At 49.0% G+C, this 10883-nt stretch overlaps 1 protein-coding gene across 14 annotated transcripts in view; it reads right to left on the reverse strand.

Moving 5' to 3' along the window:
- The window catches only part of LOC147126408 (N-acetylglucosamine-1-phosphotransferase subunits alpha/beta-like), a 66214-nt gene that overhangs the window by 34534 nt on the left and 20797 nt on the right, over nt 1-10883 (reverse strand). For 11 of the 14 annotated variants that reach the window (XM_086022399.1, XM_086022397.1, XM_086022406.1 and 8 more), the window contains 21 exons: nt 10305-10390; nt 10103-10222; nt 9800-9850; nt 9526-9728; nt 9359-9423; nt 9147-9281; nt 6568-6729; nt 5852-6031; nt 5606-5776; nt 5142-5265; nt 4506-4712; nt 4317-4425; nt 3250-3952; nt 2900-3099; nt 2509-2728; nt 2304-2417; nt 2146-2231; nt 1975-2073; nt 1741-1908; nt 1151-1241; nt 1-695 (listed from right to left, as the gene is read on the reverse strand). In XM_086022399.1, the coding sequence (XP_085878525.1) occupies nt 624-695; nt 1151-1241; nt 1741-1908; nt 1975-2073; nt 2146-2231; nt 2304-2417; nt 2509-2728; nt 2900-3099; nt 3250-3952; nt 4317-4425; nt 4506-4712; nt 5142-5265; nt 5606-5776; nt 5852-6031; nt 6568-6729; nt 9147-9281; nt 9359-9423; nt 9526-9728; nt 9800-9850; nt 10103-10222; nt 10305-10390 (3366 nt within the window). In that variant the 3' untranslated portion in view covers nt 1-623. The remainder of the gene's footprint in view (nt 696-1150; nt 1242-1740; nt 1909-1974; nt 2074-2145; nt 2232-2303; nt 2418-2508; nt 2729-2899; nt 3100-3249; nt 3953-4316; nt 4426-4505; nt 4713-5141; nt 5266-5605; nt 5777-5851; nt 6032-6567; nt 6730-9146; nt 9282-9358; nt 9424-9525; nt 9729-9799; nt 9851-10102; nt 10223-10304; nt 10391-10883) is intronic. The other 3 variants (XR_015084759.1, XR_015084758.1, XM_086022402.1) reach the window with 1 other exon arrangement.

Here is a 10883-nt window from a genome sequence, read left to right on the forward strand (position 1 = left end):
AACATGGCCGAACACACATTTTATTCCAGTCGGAAGAACCATAGCAAGAGACTTTTAAAGGCCGGCGACACACATTCGAACAAAGCGCTCGGTCTCCATGGCAACGTCACAATCCCAAGAATAAGTTAAGAGCCGAGGTGTCTGAATTTCAGACATTATCGTGAGTCTGCTGAGTCCCACGGGGACACGTGTGCGCAGACGGCGAAGAGGAAAACTGCCGCGACCGACAAACACAGATTCAAGAAAGGCCCATTGAGTCCGCACACACACATTGGTAGACGACATTTTCACCAAAACATTTGTCTCGTAAAACAAAGCATAGGAATGAACAAAGAAGGCACTTCTAGATCGCATATTGTTGAATACAAAACCAACAATGACTTAAATTAATGATTTCTTTTCATCTAATTCCATTAAAACGAACTCTTGAGTTGTAAAATGTTCAACCGTCAACCGAGTGTTGAGTGTGAAACAATCTTCATTAGCTTTGCTTTGTTGTCCATAACCAAATTGGCGGGGGAGGGGGGGGGGTTTAATCCATGTGGATCCTCCATCAAACAGGACGGAGGAGGCGCGGACGCTGCTGCTTCTTCTGCTGAGGAGGAGGTGGAGGACTTCCAGGTTCATACTCTCTCAGGGTTGTCATCCTTGGCCATTTGGCGTCGGGGGAATAGCTTGCGCTTTAAGTGGATCAACTGTGAGAAAACGGGAGTACGCGAGGAGACCAATGTGATACTCTGGGAATGTGTTTTGATGAAGATATCAAACGTTATGGTCGCTAAGGGCTCTGGCGAGGGTTGGCGGCGGGAATGTATTAAGGTCAGCGCAACTGTTAACCTCTCTCGCTCGGAGGAGACACCGCACACCGGCGCGATTACAGCACCGCGTCAAAACCGAGATTTGTTTTCGGCTTTTTTTGGCGACAAAAATCGGTGGAAACCATGAAATCCGACTCTCTGAGAGTCATCGAATCCTCCCACAGGGGGGGGAGGCGGACGAGGGGGTGGGGTGGGGTCTTTGGTTTCAGCGGAGTCAGGTCCTGGCACTGCTTGTCACACATGAGACGGACGAGCCGCCGGGCTGGGAATTTGGGCGGCGAAGGCGCGAATCACGGAAACGGGAGGACACGGAGGACACGGAGGCCACTGACCTGTTCGGCGAAGAAGGAAATGACGGTGAAGGCCACCAGCGTCACCAGGACACAGTGGGTCCAGAACTTCAGCTTGTCCCGGTAGACTCGCCTGGGAGGGGGAGGGCTTCAATTAGGGGACATGTTTTTGGATGAACAAAAGCAACACGCAGGCATCCAGAGGTGACAGCACTTCACTCCAAAGACACTCCGGGAGGTGATGAAACGCTCAGCTTACCACTTCCATCTGAGGTGGCTCGTCTAATTTTAAAGTCTGTGTGTGAGGCCTGACACTGAACCCCCCACCCACTTGAAGAAGAAGTCTTTGGACATGGAACCCCCATGACCCCTCACCCCCTCCCTCTCTGGGGATCCCCATGGTGACAAGCTGGCAACACTTGGCCCAGCACGCTGACAGCCACTTGGGTGCTTGTGATGTTATGATGCGGCCATTATTAGCAGCTGCTGTGCCGCCACTAGCGCTGACAGACGCATTGATTACCTCCACCAGGGAGCTTGCTTTCACGACCGGGGTGTTTACGTCTGTCTTTGACTTTCCTTGCTTCGCTTTTTGGTATTTTTGGTAAGTTCCTGCGGTGGAAATGACCTACCATTCCTGGAGCTCGTCCATGTGCAAGAAGCGGTTGCGGTACTCCCTGGGCAGCTCAAACTGGGACGGCAGCGGGAACATGGAGTCGTAGAAGTCCCTCAGCACGGCCTTCACCGTGGCGGCGTCCTTGTGGGCGTGGTCGATGTTGTCGTTCAGACAAATGAACTTCCTGCGGGAGAAGGCCAGGGTGTGAGCTGGCGAGACAATCGGGAACCCTCATGGAGACGGACGCCACCTGGGATTCTTCCTGATGTCGTCCAACTGGCCCACCACGTGCGACACGTTGGTGCGGACCATCTTGAAGGCGATGTCCTCCTCGCCCTTGATCTCAAACCTGCGCAAGTGGTCAACTCTTAAAACCAGCAGAGGCGTTTAAACGTGACCGTGTTGCTTGTGGACGTCTCACTTGTATTTGTTCTGGTCCACGAAGGCTTTGCGAATGCGGTCCGTGATGGGCGAGCAGTGCACGATGAGGCCTTTCGTGACCGGCGGCTGCAAAACAAAATCCACGATGTAACTCGAAAGCGGCGAGTGGAGCTTTTGTGTCCGTCTTGAGGTGTTCACCATGCTGTGGTCGTAGTATGCCTCCTGTGTGGGGTTCACCAGGTGCAGCTGGCTCAGGTTCGTCGGGAGTGTCTTGGAGCAGTTGATCAACATCTGCTCCAAGCTTGTAAGGTCCTGCAAGGCCGGAAGAATAAATAGAAATAATGTCTGTCACCAACGGAATATAAATAAGAAAGGTTGGAGAATACTGGTTTAGTAGAGCGACCTGGAGGCTGAGGGGCAGCTCGTGGATCCTGGTGGCCAGAGTGCGAATCTCGCGATCGGACAGAACGCCGGAGTGGTCGGTGTCGACCTCGTCGAACACCTCAGAGACGTTGAGCTGCTGCTGAGTGCTCATCAGGAAGTAGAAGTAGGAGAAGGCAAACTGCATGTCGTCCGGGTGGCGCACGCGGTGGCTGGACGTCTTGTCAAAGTCGTCTGGGAATCTGCAGGAAATCAACAAGGAGCAGCGCTCCTTCGTCACATCGCGCAACGAGGCACTCTGCACGCTTTGCCTTTTCACCACAACAACAAACGAAAATCTAAATATAATCAAGCGTTATTCTGAAAGGTGTGCGGCGGCCTTTCATGGGGTGGGCCCCGCCGCCAACACTCACGTGTCCTGCAGCTCCTGCATGACCAGCCTGTCAATCATATGCGGCATGTGCGCGGGGACTTTGCGGGACGCGAAGCCAAACTGGCGGTTGAGCAGTTTGTTGACGTGGCGCAGCGAGTCGGCAAACGTGTCCCGTAGCTTGCGGCCGGCGGCGGCGGCGTCCGTGTCATACGTCAGCGCCCTCTGCAGGCGCTCTTCTTCCTGTTAAGAGAGAGAGAGGGGGTGAAAAAAAAAAAAAAAAACTTCACCCCCAGCTAGTTTCGGAATGGCTCCAGGGAGTCGCTCTCCTCCCCAATAACGACACAGTCAGCGAGTGAAGATCATAGCAGTCTGATTTTTTTGGGAGCTCACCTCCAGCAGGTCTTGGAAGTATTTCTTCTTCTCCCACGGCAGGAAGCCCCTGTCAGCTGGGACGAAGTGCTGGAGCTTCCTCCCCACTGGAGCAAGGCGGGGGGGCTGCGCTTGCCACTCGGTGCTCTTCATTTTGGTAATGTGGCTCAGCAACTTGGAGGTTTTGGGCCTCCCCACCACGCTAGGAACCTCAAGTTGGCCTGCGTCGCCTTCTTCCCGGTCTGCGGTTAGCAGCTGAGCCTTGGTGAGGTTGTAACCCTTCAGTGTGATGTCTCCTCTCAGGAGTTTCTCATGCAGCTTCTGAAGCTCACCCCGCACGGGAGCGGGCAAGAGCGACTCGTCCAGAGCGGGAACTTCTATGAGGGCCGTGAGTTGGTCCGGTCGCTTCCTCTGGATCCTGGGAGCCCTCTTGTCCTCGGGGACATCCGAGAACGAGAAGGGCACTTCCGCCGTAGCGGAAGGCTTCCGGCTGGAACTTTCCCTGCTGGTCTGCGTCCTGTTAACCTGCGGAAGCAGACGCGTGTCCACGGCCACGTCGAAGATCTTGGTAAACGCCGTGCTGTCCTCTCTTTGGAAGGTGACGTTGTAATGGACCACGCTGGCGTTGTGGCCGGGGTGGAGCAGAAGGTGGATGGTCTTCCACTTGTTGGCCACGGAGGTGTGACGCACCACCGGGTTGTCGCCCACGTGGGCCTCCGAGACCCTGTGCGGGGACAAAATGCCGGGCACTTGGAAACTTTCAATTGGAGTTAAAGGGAATTTTAGGCTTGAGGAGCGCGTGGGAAGTAGCTTTTTTATTTGCACGTTGATTGCCACTTTTGCAGTATTTTTAGCGGGGAGGGTGCATTTTCTCCATTTTTGTTCTTCAGTCAAAGAATTGATTATTGGGTTTCATCTTACGGCCAAACAAAATGTTCTTATTGACGCTTGCATTTGCTATCTTTGCATTTAACTAACCTCCATTCCCAGTTCATTCCCGTCAATCTTATGGAAAACGCTTTCAAAATGCCTTGTTCAATTTCTCACGGAAAGTAACCGTCAATTTCTCTACCCGGTTGCAACTTTACCTGTGAGCCAGCCGTTCGAAGCTGAAATACGGTCTGATCTCTCCAACTGGGAGGACGTACACAGTCTGGTTGCTCAGCAGGGTGACACGGTGCAGCTCTCCAAAGTGCTCTGCGACGCAAACACACAAAGTGGGTCAACACTTTGACCGGAACTTGAGGTGTAGCGCTCATATTTGCCTTCAAGTCAACCTGTGCCGCAATCGCCCACGTCAAAGCCGCAGGTGAGCACGTTGCAGGCTTGGTCACAGAATTTATCTGCCAGCCAGGAGGTGGCGCAACCTTGGTTACAGTACGAGGTTGCGGCCAGGCCAAGTTGACCGCCGGCGAACTGCCACATCTGCCCGCCGGCTCCGCCAGCGCCGACCCCACCCGGGAACCTGTTGCTCCCTGCGGCCCCTGACAGAAAAATACAAGTGGCACAAGTAGAGTGGCTGCAATCTCGCCATGGAATTAATGACAAATAAACGTGAATAAACCACGATATGAGGAACTTCACGGTAGTTGGGGAAAATACATTTAAACAGATTGCAAAAACGGACAATTAGATTTCATGCAAGTACTATTACTGTTGATTATATGACTGTTGTTATGCCCATTGTTCTCTTGTCCCTCCCCCCAGCCACTCAACCGTTAGAAAAGTATTTTGCATGTATTTCTGCTGAAAACATGACAAAATTATATTTATGCCTGAATATGATACAGTTTCATGAAATTACCCTAAATTCCCAGCAGTTCCTTCCAAATATTCCCATGCAAAGTCCACTTCCCATGGAAATTTCCTGAAACTTGTCGTGGACATTTTCCACCCCGCAAGTGCATGTTTACCTGTGCAGTCGCCTCCATCCCAGTCACAGGCCGAGTTGTTGCACGCCTTGTCACAATAGCCATCCTTGATCCAGGATCCCGGGCAGCCTTCCGCACAATTGGGAACAGGCCAGGTGAGATACACCTGCAGGGAAGGAGAACCTGAGCTCATTGGGTGTAACCATGAGTTATATTTCTGAAATGAAATTTTGAAGATTAAACGCCAATGCATTCTCCTTTAAATCCAACTGAACTGTACCTAAAAACGTACTGCACATAGTAAACAATGTACAGCACTGGATTCAAGCCATATATTTCAAGTGAGTGATTCTTTTGCATACCACTAGAGGGAACCCACACACCACTAGTGGTACTGCTGCTTTTGTTTTGGATTTGTTGTGCCTCTGGTTTTTAGAAGATGGGGACAGTTCTGTTGAATGTGTTTTTCTTCTGCTCGTCTATGCTCCTGCATCTACTCCGATTACCTTCTGTCCTTTCGAATGGCTGTAGAAGTCGTCCGGCCAGACGTCTTTGCCAAACATCACATCGTCGTTGAGGTAAATAAACTTCTGCGAGAGTCCCGGGATGCGGTGGATGTGGCTCTCGATGGCGGGCGAGCTGAAGGTGGGGAGGTGGCTGTGGTTCAAGAAGAGCTCCTGCCGTTCAAAAGGAAAACATTATAGAAATAAGATTCCGCTTTGTTCAGGCGCTCAAGGCCTCATGGAAGCTACCTGATGCGAGACGACCGAAACGCGAGGGTTGTCCAGGTTGAGCCAAGAGGGAATCTGCCCGTTGGTGACCACAAAGACGTGTCGCACCCAGGGGGCGTGTTTCTCCACGGAGCGCAGAGAGTAGCGCAGCTCCTCGTTGTCCTCGAAGCGGCTGGCCGAGACGTCCTCGTCTTGTTTGGACTGCATGGCAACACAAATGCCGTCAAAAGGTCATCTTAGAGATTAGGGAATGAGTAAATCATTCCAAACGCAGGAAAAAAAAAAAAAAATGTCCTTGGTTTTGAGAATAAAGAATATATATCGCTGTGAGTCTTGATATATTTTGCGTTGCAGGACCGTTTGTGTTCAAACAGTGCTAGTTTCTATCTAGTTTCGTAAGCCCATCAATGACGTTTCGCTTTGTGTGCTAGCATTAAGCTAGTGGTCTTTCGTAAGGCAAAGTGGATTGATTAAATGCACGTCATGTAATTCTCCGTGTCATGTTTAGTTTGACTTTAACTGGGAGAGGCGTTAAACACCTTGAAAATTGGAGACTAGACTTTTTTTGAAGAACAACAAACTGCTGCGTGATGTTGTGAAATTTGCAGCTGCCATCTAGTGGTGAAGGTTTTTAGATGCACTCGTTGCTCACAACACAAGGAAAACATCCAAGCTTGTATCGCAACAAACTCTTCAGTTGGGTCATTTGTAAAGCGAGGCCACACTTAAGGCATTACCTGCGAGATGCCGGTCAGGTCCCAGAAGAGGTAGGCGGGGCTAATGCTCAGTTCCTTCCCATCAAGCGTCAGGTTCTTCTTGGACTTCTGCATGAGGTCGGTGAAGTCTTGCGGGCCTTTGAGGTGAAGCAAAGCGATGCTGGCCTCCGAATACAATTCAAACTGAGGAACACACCATGTGACATACAGTTGGGACCTGCCTTGCAAACTCGTCAAGTACAATTCTTTGAGGCGACAGTGACATTCAATATGTTGTCGCAATTAAATGCTCATTTGCTAAATATAACCAGTAAATGCATTTACGTTTGGAAAATTCGGTTATGTCATCCCCACCACAAAGAGCGCAGATAAACCACGTGTGTGTGTGTGCGGGGTGCTACCGAGCGGGCCGACCCTGCCTCCCCCTTTCCAAATCTAAGCTTCCCAGGAAAGCGTTTGCTCGCCGCCTCACTCCATCATCGAGCGTCTCACATGAGCTGGCGAGCCGCCACCTCCTCTCGCTCCTTTTAGGTGAGGATTACGCGGGTCTTATGGAGCCGGCGTGGCCCGTATCACGTTGCATCTCTATTATAGTTCTCCGTGTAGGCCCGATAATGCTCACGCGTGTACACAAAGGGGGCGCGTGGCAGCCTCACAAAGACAGCTTTCATCGCCGGCCAGTGTCAACAGTTTCACTCACACTCAGTACACAAACGTTACAAAGACATACAAGCACAAAACTAAAGAAAACAAGAACATATCAGACTGCAACAGACGATACAACTCAAGGTAAAGACACACAGTAGAAATATGCTACGTGACAGTGTCCACACTTCAACACCATAGGAAACCATTCTAACAAAGGAGTTGGTGGGGTGTAGTGGAGGTCTTTCATCACTATGGCGCTGGTTCAATCGTCAGCTATAAATATGAACGCCTCTCAGTATTGACCCCCACCACCCGCCCTCTATTCCCCAGCACCCCTCTTTCGCAGAATGGGTTTGGCGACACCAGGAAAGCGCACAGTCCACAATCTTCATCCACTTCCGTCCCCTTGTGGTTGAAACGGAACAAACAGGTAAGGGCAGGTGACACGCGGGAGTGGGCAGGCGGAGGTCACCAAAAATCCTGACGACCTTCCAGCGGCGGCGCTCCGCTCCAAACAATTGCTCTAATATTAACCATCGCAAGGGTGACTTAGTGTCTAATGTGACACCACTCAAACCGTCTTCTGGAAATGCCATTAATCTGTTCTAGCCACCCCTCCTCATAAAACACCCAAAAAAAAAAAAACATCATTTCACGCAGATACATTGCGTTGCTTCACCATTTCTATTCACGTATCCGCCGCTTTAAGTGTTGTAATAGTACTGCATCAGTGCTAGTTTAGTTAGTCTGTCTATGGTGTTTTGCAGCGTGTGTTAGCATTAAGCTAGAGAACTTTCAGAAAAAGTTACGCAGCAGATGCATGCTTTGCGTCATTTTCAAGCTGAGACAAGAGAAAAATGTTCATGTTTTACAGCAAAAAATATTTAATTATTTTTGTACTGAAACACTATTAATATAATATTTCAATATTTAGTAGGAGTAGTTTCAGCCCCTGGAATGGATTATTTGTAATGGCGAAATATTATGGCTAAAATTAATTTAAGACACATACGGAAGGGCGTGGGTGACCACTTTGACTATTTTTGTGTTTTGAGGGTCCATGCACCCAACATCACTTGCATAAGACATTTTCGGCCGGGCGAGTGCCTCATTGGCTGGAACAAAATGGCTGCCGAACATATGACAGAGTTCTGTTTGTTATGATAATTTCCCCCAGTAATCTGCGCTGAGCTTTCCATATAACCTAAGATCCTGCTCAGCACATAACATTTCATCTCCTTCAAGGATGATGGGCATAGCCCTGCCTCACATTGCATTCCTGTAATGTATGGAAAGATTCACTTTACACACACCCACACACCCAAGCTTGCATTAACCGCAACTATTAAAAGGACAATATGAAGCTCATCGTTGGGCAGCGACATCTTGTGGCAGTAGGAGATATGGCATGCTCGTTTCGGTTGGAAGAGTGCAACGCCGAACAGACCGATTTTTCTTTGTTTCTTTTAATATCATATTGACCCTCAACCCTTGTTCTATTATTTTATTATCCTTTGTTTGTGGCCTGACTGAAGCCTTTTAACTAATTTATCCATTCATTCTTATTTTCTAACTCTGAAAATTCCAGTTTGCCTGCGCAACGCAATAATTGGGACAGAAGTAAGGCATTAAACACTTCTTTGGGAAATTAAGAATATTACATGAAATTGCTCCGTTGTCCTGCTAGAAAACGTTTGTTTTTTAATTTACATAGCCAAGCATTGACTCAAAACTTTAACATCCAGGATATACCAAGGTGCTGTATTTCAAAACGAATGTAGTTGGTCGTTGTGGTTTATGGGTTTGGACAACATGGAGCCCAGGGGTGCAAATTGATGTAAACAGACTATTAATGACATAATTAAAGAGCTAAAGATGACAGGTTTTGAGGTGCACACAAATGGCCAGCATAGAGTCAAGAAGGCGGATGGACTGCACTGACTTCTGCTCACCTGTTTTATCTTCTCGGTGACAAAAGATGGCAGCTTTGCTTTCAGCTGCTCCGTCTCCTTGAAGGACCCCGGGAAGCCGCTGAGATAGGCCAGCGTCTGCATGCGGATCAGACCCGGAGCCTCTTTATCTGTGGTCTGTGGAAAATTGGATGCAGTGATGCAAACGCAGCTTCCTTGAAAAGCTTAGGTCAGGAAATTAATATAAAACTCACGAGGTAACATCTGGACATGGAAAATTTCTTGTCTTCCTTGAAAGCGTCTATGTAGGCTTTCTCAGCTGGAAGAAGAACATGAAAAAAATCCAGATCAGTTTCTTTATCTCATCATCAGACAATAGAGTGAACCCCGGTTTATCACGCGGGCTATGTTTCTGACCCACCGTCAGCCTGAGAATTGAAGACTAGAACGGAGGCGGCAGTGGACGGGTGGACGGGCTTGCGGAGCTGCAGCAGCTCCTTGGCGGCCGCCAGCGACGGCAAAAGCGACGGCAGGTCCTGGAGTGTGGCGTTGGCCGGCAGGGCGGGATCCAGCGCCAGCATGGGCGCTACGATGCAGTGAGACAGCAAACATTCCGCTTTGGCCCTGGAGAGGGGCGGATTGCAGCGCTCAGGAAAGGCGGACTTTTGCAAAAGTATTGGGACATTCAGTATTACCTGACTTTCGGTTCTTCTGTTGTCTCACTTGCATTTTTCCCCAGGCGTTCTCTATGTGGATGAGAAATACAGAACATAACGCACAATGGTACCTTGACTCACAAGCACACTGGCCAACACGACCGCAACTCCCGATGTCACTCACTAGACCACACCCCTTAAAGCCACACATCCAAAACACGACAACTAGGGTACATACAGTAATGACACTCAAGGACTTTATATACACTTTCAGATTTTGCAAGCAATAAACAGAATTTCTCTATCGTACAAGCAATAAACAGAATTTCTCTACCGGGCTACCTCAGAGCTCTCTGTTCCTCCGCCAGTTGCTCTCTCACGGCCTTCAGTTCCCTCAGGAGAGCCACGTCAGTGCCATTAACCCACGTGTAGACCACATCGATGGGCATAGGCAGGCAGAGCCTACAGCAGAATGCAACGGAAGCTCAGTTGTCAGATAATGCAATGTGCTCATTTGAGGGTCGAGAAATGTAATTACGCTCACCTGCTTTGAAATGATTTGCCACCCAAGTTGTCTCTGTAGGAGTCAAACAACACATGGTACTGGTCTCGGCTCCACTCAACCACAACCTGAAAGCAATCGACCCAACAATTAGCCTTAAAGTGTACTGTTGTTTTTTTTTTGTCTTAATCCTTGCTTGGATTCTGATTAAAATTCCTTCTGCTCCTTGAATTCATTAGCGTGTTAGTGTGTGAATATTGTTGCTGTGACAATTGAATTTCGTTTACCAGAAGAAATTTTAACAGCTCAAAATAGACCTGAGTGACGTCAAGTTATCAAAAAAGGAACAAAGAGTACCAATAACGGCAGCACCTCTAAAATAAATGGTTAAACTGAGTGTTCTTACTGTAGAGAGCATTTCAAGTGAATTATTTCGAGGCCGAATTTTAAAGAAGCGCTCGCTCAAAGCAAACAGTCGAATAAAACATCACCGAAAGGCGCACCAATTGATGTTTGGTGTGGGTTTGTCTTGGAAGTACATTTTTTTGTGCTTGGATTCTGGCTGCGCGAAGTTAACATGTGGTGAGGCCAAACGACGAGAACAGCTAAATGTGTTCAGAT

Source organism: Filicampus tigris, chromosome 22, assembly GCF_054856515.1.
Source record: "Filicampus tigris isolate MCC_2025a chromosome 22, RoL_Ftig_1.0, whole genome shotgun sequence".
NCBI classification, from domain to species: domain Eukaryota; kingdom Metazoa; phylum Chordata; class Actinopteri; order Syngnathiformes; family Syngnathidae; genus Filicampus; species Filicampus tigris.